The sequence below is a fragment of the Anolis carolinensis genome, unplaced genomic scaffold (genome assembly GCF_035594765.1).
Source record: "Anolis carolinensis isolate JA03-04 unplaced genomic scaffold, rAnoCar3.1.pri scaffold_11, whole genome shotgun sequence".
Lineage (NCBI taxonomy): Eukaryota > Metazoa > Chordata > Lepidosauria > Squamata > Dactyloidae > Anolis > Anolis carolinensis.
The window spans coordinates 21529401-21543598 of NW_026943822.1; the positions used below are offsets into that span (position 1 = coordinate 21529401).

At 42.4% G+C, this 14198-nt stretch overlaps 1 protein-coding gene across 2 annotated transcripts in view; it reads right to left on the minus strand.

The window, feature by feature from the left end:
* Positions 1-14198, minus strand: part of man2c1 (mannosidase alpha class 2C member 1) — a 31855-nt gene that overhangs the window by 4047 nt on the left and 13610 nt on the right. For both annotated transcript variants that reach the window (XM_062963543.1, XM_062963544.1), the window contains exons 14-24: positions 12475-12596; positions 12049-12134; positions 10669-10839; positions 10478-10560; positions 10185-10279; positions 9706-9810; positions 8500-8656; positions 8254-8397; positions 7241-7350; positions 6825-6904; positions 4604-4749 (exon numbers count right to left, since the gene is read on the minus strand). In XM_062963543.1, the coding sequence (XP_062819613.1) occupies positions 4604-4749; positions 6825-6904; positions 7241-7350; positions 8254-8397; positions 8500-8656; positions 9706-9810; positions 10185-10279; positions 10478-10560; positions 10669-10839; positions 12049-12134; positions 12475-12596 (1299 nt within the window). The remainder of the gene's footprint in view (positions 1-4603; positions 4750-6824; positions 6905-7240; positions 7351-8253; positions 8398-8499; positions 8657-9705; positions 9811-10184; positions 10280-10477; positions 10561-10668; positions 10840-12048; positions 12135-12474; positions 12597-14198) is intronic.

Below are 14198 nucleotides of genomic sequence, written 5' to 3' on the forward strand. Positions count from 1 at the left end.
AGAGAGTATGCCGACTCTCTGGGATTACAATATCATGATTTCAAGAATGCCCGTGTGGTGCAAGCCATAGACGGCCGCCCCCTCAAGACGGGCCCCGTAAGCCAGTGGTCGGAACCCACCAGGATGTGGATAAGGGAACATATGGAAGAGATTTCCTTCTTTGTTACCGAGGTTCCCCATTTCCCTGTGATTTTGGGAATTCCATGGCTGACACTCCACGACCCTAACATCTCCTGGTCCAACAGAGAACTGCAGTTTGCTTCACCGTACTGCCAAAACCATTGCCTCGTAGCCAAGGTATGCCATGCCACAGACTCCGAGCCCATCATCACCTTGCCAAAGAAGTACTCCGAGTATTGGGATGTATTCAATGAGAAAGAAGCCGAAAAATTACCCCCACATAGACCTTATGACTGTGCCATTGACTTGGTGGAGGGGGCCCCGATCCCGCGAGGGCATCTCTACTCCCTGACTGAACCAGAGCAAGAAGCTCTCAGGGAATTCTTAGAGACAAACCTTCGCAAGGGGTTCATCAGACCCTCTCAATCCCCAGCCGCCTCCCCAGTGATGTTTGTGAAGAAGAAGTCAGGGGAATTACGCTTGGTGGTGGACTACAGAGCATTGAACAATATCACCAAGCGGAACAGCTATCCCCTGCCCTTAATCTCGGATCTACTGGACCGACTTCGAGGAGCCAAGGTCTACACCAAGCTGGATCTTCGGGGGGCTTATAATCTAGTTCGCATCAGAGAAGGGGACGAGTGGAAGACCGCCTTCCAGACTAAATTCGGATTATTCGAGTCCCGAGTTATGAATTTCGGTTTATGCGGAGCTCCCGCAACGTTCCAGCATTTTGTCAACGATATTTTTCAGGACTATCTAGACAGATTCTTGATAATCTACCTGGACGATTTTTTGGTGTTTTCCAGATCACAATCAGAACATGAGAACCACGTCAAAATGGTGTTGCAACGACTGCGGGATCATGGACTTTATGCCAAGCTAGAAAAATGCGCTTTTGATCTACAAGAGGTAGATTTCCTTGGCTACCGCATCTCGCCTCTAGGGCTTTCCATGGATCCAGCCAAAGTTTCAGCAGTATTGGAATGGCGGGCGCCAACTAACAAGAAAGAGGTGCAGCGTTTCTTGGGGTTCGCGAACTACTACCGCAAGTTCATTCCAGATTTTGCCCGCTGGTCCGACCCCATCACTAGCTGCATCCGTGGAAAGCAGCCTTTCCGCTGGACTGATCAAGCAGAGAAAGGGTTCCAGCAACTGAAGAAACTATTCACCTCCCAGCCAATTCTACAGCACCCAAATCCTGGAACCCCTTTTGTGGTGCAAGCGGACGCCTCTGATGTGGCAATTGGGGCTGTACTCTTACAACCGGTGGGCGATCACCTCCACCCCTGTGCCTTTTATTCTCGTCAACTAACCACACCAGAGAGGAATTACACCATTTGGGAAAAAGAACTACTGGCCATAAAGGCAGCCTTTGAAACTTGGAGACATTGGCTAGAAGGGGCCAAATTCCCCATTGAAGTCCACACTGATCATCGTAATCTAGAACATCTAAGAACTGCCCGCAAACTAAATCAGAGGCAGCAACGTTGGGCTTTATTCTTTGAACGTTTCAACTTCCAGATCCATTATGTGACCCCAGCTCAAACCAAGCAAGCAGACGCCCTGTCACGTAAACCGGAATACGCTGCAGGACGCAAGGAGACCTTTGAATCCCAACTGCTACAACCTGAGAACTTTGCCACGCTCACAGTGGGGAACACCAAATCCAGTCCCATTGGTTCAACTTCCCCTACTCCAGGACCCATCTGTGCTCAAGAAATCAGGGCTAGTCAGCAAGCAGATGCCTGGGCGCAGGACCAACTTCGCCAAGGTCTGCATTTTCCCTTTTCGCTTAAAGATGGGCTGCTCTGCTATAGAAATCATGTTTATATCCCACCCGGACCGGGCAGGGAAAAAGCGCTTCGTCTGTGTCATGACTGCAAACCAGCAGGACACTTCGGACTATTTAAAACCATGCATTTGATCCTAAGAGATTTTTGGTGGCCCAAGATCCGCAAGGATGTGGAAAAATATGTCAACACCTGCCCAGTATGCCAGCGCTCCAAGATACGAAGGGAGAAGCCCTCAGGGCTTTTGCACCCCCTTCCTACCCCATCTCGCCCATGGGAAATAATTTCCGCGGATTTCATCACTGACCTACCACCTTCCTGTGGATTCACCACGATCTTAGTGGTGGTGGACCTATTCACCAAGTTAGCCCATTTCATTCCCTGCGAAGGCCTCCCCACGGCCAAAGAAACTGCGGATCTATTTCTTCAGCATGTTTTCAGACTACATGGATTGCCCAAGAGTTTAGTCACAGACCGTGGATCTCAATTCACCTCTCGTTTTTGGAAGGCACTACAAAAACTACTGGGCATAGACTCTCGCTTATCTTCAGCTCATCATCCCCAAACAGATGGGCAAACGGAGCGCACCAATGCCACTTTGGAGCAGTATCTTCGCTGTTATGTAAACTACCAACAGGACAATTGGGCTTCTCTGTTACCACTGTCTGAGTTTGCCTACAATAATGGAGTTCAAGCTTCTACAAAAGAAACGCCGTTCTTTGCAAACTACGGTTTCCATCCACGTTTCTTTCCCCCTGTCATTGAAACTTCAGAAGTTCCCGCAGCAGAGGATTGGCTGCAGGAACTCACAGCGGTGCAACAACTTTTGCTCCAGCAACTGGACCAAGCCAAGGAGGACTATAAACGCCACGCTGACAAACACCGCCAGCCGGGCCCCGAAATCAAGGTAGGAGATCGGGTTTTTCTGTCCACTCGCTTTCTGCCCTCCCACCGCCCATGCCGGAAGTTAGATGCCCGCTTCATTGGCCCCTATCCAGTGGTGGCGCAATTAAACCCCGTGACTTTCAAACTCCAACTTCCGCGTTCAATGCGCATTCACCCAGTGTTTCACCGTTCCCTGCTCCTTCCGGCGGATGGTGTGCGTCCTGATACAGACCAACCGGCCCCCCCTCCTGTTTTGATGAATGGGGAGGAGGAGTTCGAGGTTGAGGACATTTTGGATTCTCGCTTTCATCGCCGCCGCCTACAATATCTCATTGACTGGGTGGGTTTTGGGCCTGAGGAACGCTCTTGGGAAGACGCCTCCACAGTCCATGCTCCTGATCTAACCCGTCGCTTCCATCTGACCTATCCCACCAAACCGCGACCTCGCGCCTCGGGGAGAGGACCCCAGTTTGGGAGGGGCCCTGAGGAGGGGGATAGTGTGATGAACCATGGGCCTTGTAGTCCTGCTCAGGACATTGTAATCCCTGATGAAGATGAAAACTTGGGTTTTTTACCTTCCCAGTCTGAACTGGATTCCTCTCAGCCAGATCCTTCCCAGGCAGATCTGGAAACCTTGCACCTGCAAGAAAGTTGTGCCCCAGAAGTATGTCAAACAACCCCAGAGCCTACTTCTCCCGTGTTCTTGCGCCGGGAGTTTTGTAAACAACAGAGAAGTTTGGATTCAGCTTCGCGCAGGAGTGCGAGGATAGCAGCTAAGAATGTTGCCAATTAACATTGGTTCTCGTGAGAATCTTTAAGGAGTTTAACATCTGGTCTCAGAGTTTAGCTTTCGTTTCTGATTCCCAGAGAACCGCTTTGGTGAGAAAGTTGGACTCTATATAGGTGTTTTGCCCGCGTAGCAACTTCGCGGAGTCAATTCGTCAGCCTACGGAGCGAGTTGTGTCTGGACAGCGCGCTCCGATTCAAGCCTCGCTTCAGCTCAAGCCTTGCCTTGCTATCCAGCCTTCGCCTTGCTTCCCAGCCTTTGTTTACCGACGGACTTTGCCTTGTTTCCCAGGACTAATCCTTGCCTTGTTTCACGGATTTTACCAAGTTATTCCACGGACCTTGTTCTTGTTCTTAGTTACCTTGTTCCACGTTCAAGCCTTGTTTCAAGTATCAAGTTATTTCCTAGCCACGCTCAAGTTTTATGGACTAAGGACCTTGTCATCTCCCCTCACTTTGCTTGGCAAAGTGAGTGTTTCGGTTATTGGATTACAACTTTGGACCTTAATATTTCTTATTGGACATTGCTTTTTTGGACTAATTCTGACCTTTCCTGAAGGGTCTAATTCTGGACTATTTTCTATACTTGTTTTTATTAACTTTATATATTCCTTCAATAAAGATATTAGTTAGATTCTGGCCTCTGTGTATGGTTATTGGTGCCTCTGCCGCCTGGGTCGTGACAAAGCACCCTCTCGCTGCTCTACCTGAAACTGCAAATAATGGCAAACTCTCCACCAAAAAGCTTACTTTCTAAGCCACGTAGTCTCGTCAACACACCCATGTCCATAATGTTGGAGAGCAGAGATAAACAATGATGCATCCAATTCTTCTTGTAACTGGATGTTATCAGCAGAGACCTCTCAAGCACCCCTAGAAGTCTTTGCAGGTGCCTGTTGCAATATGTGTAGCTACAAGAATATAGCTGTTGGACAGGCAATGCTTCTGCTTCCCCTATCCATCCATCTACACTCCAGATTGTCTTATGCCATGCAATTCCTCATCCTAGGATGCCTGACCTGTTTTACTGTCTCCAAAATAACGGCTGGGGACTCTACTGAGAAGGCGCTCCAAGCCGGGCACTGGGCAGAGACACTCGGCATGATGTGAAGAGGGAAGTTCAGATTATATGCTTGATGGATCACCTGGGCCTCTTGGAAGGAACCTGTCCGGAGAAAAAACTGAGTCAAAACTGGGCCAAAACTAACAAAATGAAGTTCAACAGGGACAAATGCAAGATACTTCACTTCGGCAGAAAAAATGGAAATCAAAGAGACAGAATGGGGGACGATGCCTGGCTTGACAGCAGTGTGTGCGAAAAAGACCTTGGAGTCCTCGTGGACAACAAGTTAAACATGAGCCAACAATGTGATGCGGCTGCTAAAAAAGCCAATGGGATTCTGTCCTGCATCAATAGGGGAATAGCGTCTAGATCCAGGGAAGTCATGCTCCCCCTTATTCTATTCTGCCTTGGTCAGACCACACCTGGAATCACACTGTGTCCAATTCTGGGCACCACAGTTGAAGGGAAATGTTGACAAGCTGGAAAGCGTCCAGAGGAGGGCGACTAAAATGATCAAGGGTCTGGAGAACAATCCCTATGAGGAGCGGCTTAAAGAGCTGGGCATGTTTAGCCTGCAGAAGAGAAGGCTGAGAGGAGATATGATAGCCATGGACAAATACGTGAAGGGAAGTCATAGGGAGGAGGGAGCAAGCTTGTTTTCTGCTGCCCTGCAGACTAGGACACAAGGGAACAATGGCTTCAAACTACAGGAAAGGAGATTCCACCTGAACATCAGGAAGAACTTCCTCACTGTGAGAAAGGCTGTTCGACAGTGGAACTCTCTCCCCGGGGCTGTGGTGGAGGCTCCTTCCTTGGAGGCTTTTAAGCAGAGGCTGGATGGCCATCTGTCGGGGGTGCTTTGAATGCGATTTCCTGCTTCTTAGCAGGGGGTTGGACTAGATGGCCCATGTGGTCTCTTCCAACTCTACTATTCTATGATTCTATGATTCTATGATTCTATGAGTGGTGGGTGAGGAAAATACTTTGCAGTATTAGCAACCTGCGGATGCAAAGAGGCATCGACACTTGTATAAAGCAATGAGTGAGAGGAACTCTAGAGAACATGCCTATCCTTACGTGTCTCCAATTTATTTCTTTGCTCTATGTCCTCAAGTCTCTTGGCTTCCTTCCTGCCTGGAAAAGTAACTTCTGCCTTCTTCTGAAAGCAGAATTAGGCCTTTCTCTCCCTTCGTCTGGGAAGGGAACATGAACGGATAGCTTATGTCTTTTTTTTTTTTTTGGCTCATGATTTTTTAATAGTTATTTTGTCGTTTTATCCCACTCCCACCCTCCCCTCCTTGTACATGCAACTGATACAACAAACTGCAGAAGTTACATTTGAAATATCAATCTCAATCTTAATTTTTCCACTCCTCATCTTAGTACATTCTCTAAATAGTTCTTAACTGGTTCCCACATCCCCTTGATTATTGCAATGTTTTCAATTTTATCTATATTATTCCATTTGCAATTTGTGTTTTCTACATTTAACATATCAACTATATACTTATACCAATTCGTCAGAGTCCATTTTGTTTTCTCTTTCCAACCCCTCATTAAAACAATTTGTGCACATGCTATTAATTTGTCTACCATTTTTTCTTTTTGTATATTCTTCACTTCTGTTATCCTTGCATGTAGTACATTTCTGTTAACTATTACTATTTGTAGATTTAGCATTCTATTAATTTCTCCTTCAATCATTCTCCAGTATTCTTGCACTTGATCGCACTCCATATCATGTGATTAAACACCCCTCTTTGTTCACAACCGTGCCAACACCTATCCTTCATCCCTGGTAAAAAACGTGAAAGTTGTCCAAAAATTAGTTTCTGAGAGGCCGGGCTGAGAAACTCCCAGTTTCAGTAACCTTCCATAGCTTATGTCCATATTTGAGAGCGAGTCTTAGGGCCTCTTCTACTGAAATTTACATGATTTTCTTTTGTTTATCTCCTTTCCAATCCCAAGATGGATTTCATGAAACCATAGGTGTAAGTTCTTACCTGTTTTTTTTTAACTTTACCTGCATTGTTTGCTACCACAAGCTCTTTTTGCACTGGTTATGCTGCGGCCTGCTTCATACAGATACCAAATATGCCTACACAACCAACATAGTCCTGCAATAAAGAGGACACTGTCTCCTCTCCATTCCATTTGCAAATATTTAATTTGCTTACCTGCGTGTGGCATCACGGCATAGGTAAATTGATGGTCACCAATATCTGCAGAGGCATCAGGAGACTTTGGCGCTCTTAACCTTTGGGAAGAGTTAAGGGAACAATATATTAGATAAGAAGCAGGGCTGGTCTTCCAACTTTGGTGAAAGAAGAACCTTCTGAAGTTTTTCCTTCAGTTTGCCGTCTTTCCAACTGCAACAGAAGATGACCTGGGAAGCTTGGTCATTGCTATCATCAAATAGCAATTCATAGAATTGCTTCTAGTACTCTACACAATACACAATACAGCACAGACTTGCATTTTTAGGTTCTGTCCTTCAGTACAAGGAAAAAGGATCCAGCTTTGGAGACGTGAAGACCCTCAACCATCCTCCCAGAAATAATTATTTATTTGTGGGCCGACCCCCGGAACTCACAAGGAAAGGCTCATCACGTTGCCACGAACCGAGCAACCGTATTTGCAGTCGTTCAACAGCGCAACCCCAAAGCCGTGTTCAGACAGGTCCATCCACTTGTGGCTCCACACCTGCAGATGGAAGCAAACCAGTTGGAATGAGCAGCCATCATAATGGGAGAACTGGTGCCTGCCATGGCTGGGAGTTACAGTTCAGAAAAAGCATCTTTTTCTCAAATGCAGACGATGAACTTACATAACAGCAACCTTTCTACATAAAAACCAAGTCTTCTTCTAGACCGACATTCCTGTTACATCTATGTTCAGACAGAAGGCACATGTTGGGAGGGGTTAGGAGTAAATGTCGAACTCTAACTCCCAGCATCCCTCAACCACTGGCTGCTCAGGCTAGGAACTGCAATACAGGACCATCACGAGAACCCCATGTTTATTTATTTATTTATTTATTTATTTACAGTATTTATATTCCGCCCTTCTTTCTCACCCCGAAGGGGACTCAGGGCGGATTACAATGAACACATATATGGCAAACATTCAATGCCAACAGACAAACAACAAACATTAGACAGACTCAGAGGCATTTTTAACATTTTTCCAGCTTCACGATTCCGGCCACAGGGGGAGCTGTTGCTTCACCGTCCAGTAGTGGCTGTACTTCCGCATTCCTTTCCTCATGTTTTGCTGGCAGTTTTATGGTGTTGTAAATTAGCCTCCCGCATAAAGCGTCCCTAAATTTCCCTAATTGACAGGTGCAACTGTCTTTCGGGGCTGCATAGGTCAACAGCAAGCCGGGGCTATTAATGGTCGGAGGCTTAACCCGACCCGGGCTTCGAACTCATGACCTCTCGGTCAGTAGTGATTTATAGCAGCTGGTTACTAGCCAGCTGCGCCACAGCCCGGCCCCCATGTTGCACAGCCCTAATGTAAAGGAGTAGAAAGGGCGGGAGAACCAACCAGTGAATATGTTTTCGAGGGAATTTTAGGTTCTGAAATTACGCAGAGACGGGTCCTTACCTCAAAGCGGGCCCAGTCCCAGGATGTGTTCCAATGCGTTGGCCGTTGGAGGTGCCCAAACTGGATCTCGTACGTAGCGTTGGGGCTGCGAACCCCAACCGGGAATTCCACCTTGAGGAATTTGTGAGCTTCGTTCCAGGCAACCTGTACAAGAAGAGGAGGACAATCAAAGAAGGCCACATAGCTGTGAACTTCAGACGTACACGATCCCTCAGGAGAAGCCTTTCAATGTTGAGAATATCAAACCTGAGTCTGGAAGCGGACACAAGGGGAAGCTGCATCCAGGATGACTTCTTGGGTGAGGAGGCTCTTCTGGTTGATCTGCAAGGAGAACTTCACACTGCCACGCAGTCCGCCCGATCCGGCAATTTCCAGGGGTTTGAGGAGATGTGTGATGGGTTTCCTGAAAGAGTGTAAGAACGCAGAAGGTGCCAAGAACAAAGTCAAAGTATTTGTCTATCTAGTTTGGCATTGTCAACAATCATTGGCCACATCCACTCAAGAGAGGAGGTTCTTCAAACCTACTTGGCGATGCTGGAGATTGAACTTGGGACTTTGTGCACACAAAGCAAATGGTAGTCAATGACGACGATGATGATGATGATGATAATTTATTTTATTATGTCCCTGAGCTACTAATAGCAAAGCCTCTAGTTCAGTGTTCTAAGGTGGAAGAGAAGTTCTTCAAACATACTTGGAGACTGTACTTGGGACGTTGTGCACACAAAGCAAATGATAGCCCACCTAGATAGTATATTATTATTATTATTATTATTATTAATAATAATAATAATAATAATATTCTAAGGTGGAAGAGAAGTTCTTCAAACCTACTTGGAGATAATGGAGATGGAACTTGGGATGTTGTGCACACAAAGCAAATGATAGCCCACAATAATAATAATAATAATAATAATAATAATAATAATAATAATAATAATAATAATATTCTAAGGCGGAAGAGAAGTTCTTCAAACATACTTGGAGATGGAACTTGGGATGTTGTGCACACAAAGCAAATGATAGCCCAAAATAAGAATAAGAATAATTTATTTTATTCTGTCCCTGAGCTACTAATAGCAAACATTTAGTTCAGTGTTCTAAGGTGGAAGAGAAGTTCTTCAAACATACTTGGAGAATGAACTTGGGACGTTGTGCATACAAAGCAAATGATAGCCCACCTAGATATTATAATAATAATAATAATAATAATAATAATAATAATAATAATAATATATTGTGCCCCTAAGCTACTGATTAACAAAGCATCTAGTTCAGTTTCCTAAGGTGGAAGAGAACAAGCTGGGATGAATCGGGGTTGTCATCTGTAAATGCTTGTCCAAATGACAGAGCTCAATACAGTTCAATAGTTTGAGTATTGAGACTTACAGACTTCTACAAACAGTGGCTCTTGGGTTCCCAGAATCCCATAAGAAGTTGACTGCTTCTTACCTAGTCTCCAAGTGATAGTCCATCACATCCCAAGCATCCCAGTATAAAGGAATATCATCAAATATCACAAACTGGTTAGCGCAGGAACCTTCGGGGATGGACCCTCTGGAACAAAAAGACACAGAACAATAATTTGGACTAACTAATTCTAGACAGTGAGAACTGGACATGTAAAAATAATCCAGATGCAAATTTTATAGGAACATAGAAAGCAGACTTATATATGAGTTAGTACAAACATGGGTAAATTTCAGCCCTCCTACCGGCTGTTAGGAATTGTGGGAGTTGAAGTCCAAAACACCTAGAGGACCGAAGTTTACCCATGCCATATCATCATAAAATCTTCTGTGGAGGCATTTAAGTAGAAGCCAGATGCCTATCAATCAGGTATGTTGCTATAACTCTAAACAGAGCTATGATTTAAGGGGAATTGCACGTTTACTGTGGGATAATAATACAAAAATTTATTTTAACTGTACCTCTCAGATTCAATCAAACGCAACGAAGTCACACGGCCCATCGTGTCCAGACAAACCCGGACTATACCGTTCTCCATGATCACTGAGCCATCTGCCTACAAAGGAAAATGTAAAAACAAATGAAACTCTTCCATGTCTCCCCAACCTTTTCCAGAAACATCAGGCAGTATGGGAAAACCAAATACTGGATTAAGCAGGCATTTTTAATCCGATTCAATAGCATTTGTCACAGAGTTTGACAATTCTCCCCTCCATGATGACATTAATCAGAAAAAGGCATAAAACCAGCTCACCTCTTTGCTCACTGTCACTAGATGGCGAGGGGATAATGAATCCTGAACGGCACAGTAACCCATGCTTGGAACGGTCACTAGAGCTAAGAGACAGACAAAAATATATATCTTTATATTTAATCTAAAATTGTATAAGGAGCTGGCATAGTGGTTTCAAATACGATGCTTAGAAATTGAAGTATGTGAAGCACCTAATGTTTCCGCTCCTCCTGCTCCAGCTTTAGCAATGACTTCCGTCCGTTCCCAAGGCAATGTGTTCACCACAAGGATGCTTCCGCCGGCCTTTTCATGGCTTCCCAACTGGTCTCCAAACAAAGACTGCATTGCATCTTTCAGAAGCTCGGCTCCAGAGCTCCGAATTTCTGGGAGAAAGGAAGAAATATTCAGAGTCTGGAATAAACTCAGGCAGCAATAAATATTACACAAAGGTCTTGGCTTGCTAGTAAAGAACAAGCGCTCTATGTGCTGAGCTACAGTTATAATAATAACAACAACAACAATAATAATACATCACACAGTCCTAAACACTTGAGAAGTGTTCGACTTGTGATTTTGTAATACGAAATCCAGCATATGTATCTTGTTTGCTGTGTCATACTATGTCTTTTTGTCAATAATAATAATAATAATAATAATAATAATAATATCTATCTTGTTTGCTGTGTCATACAATAAAATAATAATTGTTTATTTCTTTATATAGCCTCAGGGTTCAACTCACATTTGGGTTCTCCCCAATGTTCTTATAGCACCTTTAACTTCCTCCATGTTTACAAGTCTCACTTAGTGCACTTTGATCAGCCCATCCTTATGTTTTTTATTGATGTGTTTTAACTTTGTCTTATTAATGGTTTGATTTTAATCATATGTTTTAATTTTTCATTTGTGCGTTTTCGGTATTTGATGTTTTTGTATGTATACTCTTTTGCATTTGTAAGCCGCCCTGAGTCCCTGCAGGGAGATAGAGGCGGGGTACAAGAATAAAATTATTATGATTATTATTATGATTATTATTATGATTATGATTATTATTATTATATCCCGCTTTTCTCCCTCACGGGAAACAAAGCGGCCTACAACATATTAAAATCATGTCAACAACAATCCAAATACATTGATAAAAAGTATAAAACATTATAAAATGAACAGTTTAAAACAACAATAATATACATTCACATTCTTGTTCTAATTGTGGGAGCTCTATTTGAACTATAATGACAGCAGCACTATTGTTGAAAGCTAGTAGTTATCTGTGTGTCCCTGCTCACACATCATATTAGTTGTTTATATATTTAGGTTTTAAAATCATGAAGTTTGAAGAGACTGCAGAGGCCATCCAGTCCAACCCCATTCTGCCATGCAGAAAAAGCACAATCAAAGCACCCCCAACAGATGGCAATTCAGCCTTGAAAGAAATAGCTTCCATCACACTCCGAGGCATAGAGTTCCACTGTTGAACAGTCTAATGTTCCTAATGTTAAGATGGAATTTCCTTTCCTATCATTTGAACCCAGTGCTCCATTGAGTCCTAATCTCCACGGCATGCTCACTATGCATTTCCCTTTTCCTACCTGCATAGTATCTCATGGCATCTTCAGCTACAAGTTGGATACAACTGCCTGGCAAGACATCGTGGAACTGGTTCAGGAGCAGCAATCTGCAGCCAGAAGGGAGGAGACAAAAAACATAGGAAAGCAGCTGAGATCTAAGAAAGAGAGAAACCTGCCTGCCTGTATAGTACAACTTCCATATCCAAGATACTGATGCCCATGGTTTCACTTACCCACATCTAAAAAAAATCTTACTAGGCATTTTTTAGGTTCTCCAGTGCACATCTATGATGTGCTTCCATCAGAAGTTGACATAGAGTCACATTGGAGTTTCTACATCTTGTTGTATTTGGTTCATGAACGTTGAGAACAAGTCATTTAGATAGCCATGAATTTTCCCTCACACACTTTTGCAAACTGCAAAAAAGGTTACATTCAAAGTTGTACCTCCAGAGATGCTGAAGTTCTGCAGAAGGGTACCGGAAAGAACTTTTCCTCGAAAGAACAAAGCTACCAAGAACTTCGGTGTCATGGAGCAGGCGTTCACACTCCCGGTTCCCCTTTTTAATCTGAATTTTTAAAAAAATCAGCATAGTGTACAATTTATTAAATATTAATAAATTAGAAAGCCAGGCATTGAAAAATAATAATATAACAATTCTTACAAGGACTAATACTTTTCCAGTCACATAAGAGTGGATTTTGGCCTAAGAATATGCAAAGTTACAATCATTCCATTTTTTGCAATAGGAAGACATTGGTTTACATTCTTTTCCCAAGAATATCACTGACAAATTCTTTCTATCTGATGCTGACCTAAGAATAAAGAGTCTGCAATGAAAGAGAAGCAGATGATGGAATAATGAAAATGGACTATTATTATTTATTATTTATTAGCAACATTTATATCCCGCCCTTCTCACCCCGAAGGGGACTCAGGGTGGCTTACATGTTATGTATACATACAATATATTATATTATTAACATAGCACAATATAAGCTTTATAAATTACTATATTGTACTATAACACTATATTGTAATATTATTAGTAATATTACATGAAATATAAATATACAATTATAATAGTGTATTATTATCATCAATATTATATGTATATACAATATATTATACTATTAACATAGCACAATATAAGCATTATAAATTTCTATATTGTACTATAACACTATATTGTAATAATATATTACATGTAATAATATACAATTATAATAGTGTATTATTATTATATTGTATTACATTATAATATTATTATCAATGTTATATGTATATACAATATATTATACTATTAACATAGCACAATCTAAGCTTTATAAATTGCTATATTGTACCATAACACTATATTGTAATATTATTAGTAATATTACATGGAATATAAATATACAATTATAATAGTGTATTATTATTATATTGTATTACATTATAATATTATTATCAATATTATATGTATATACAATATATTATATTATTAACATAGCACAATATAAGCTTTATAAATTACTATATTATACTATAACACTATATTGTAATATTATTAGTAATATTGCATGTAATAATACATGGCCCGGGGCTGTGGCGCAGATGGGAGAGCCAGTGTAATTAACTGCAATGAATCACTGACCAGGAGGTCATAAGTTCGAGGCCCACTCGGAGCTATGTTGTTGTTTGTCTTTGTCCTATGTTAAAAGGCATTGAATGTTTGCCTAATATGTGTAATGTGATCCGCCCTGAGTCCCCTTCGGGGTGAGAAGGGCGGAATATAAATGCTGTAAATAAATAAAAAATTAAATAATATACAATTATAATAGTATATTATTATTATTATTATTATTATTATTATTATTGACACAACAACGTTGTATGACACAGCAAACAAGATAGATATGCTGGATTTCATATCACAAAACCACAAGTCGAACACTTCCCAAGTGTCTAGGACTGTGTGATGTATTTTCGGATGATGTGCGCAGATCCCAGTAGGGTGGCCTTTTGCAGTTGGCAGATCGTAATTTTGTCAATGTCTATTGTTTCCAAATGCCGGCTGAGATCTTTTGGCACGGCACCCAGTGTGCCCATCACCACCGGGACCACCTGCACTGGTTTCTGCCAGAGTCTTTGAAGTTCAATCTTGAGGTCCTGGTAGCGGCTGAGTTTT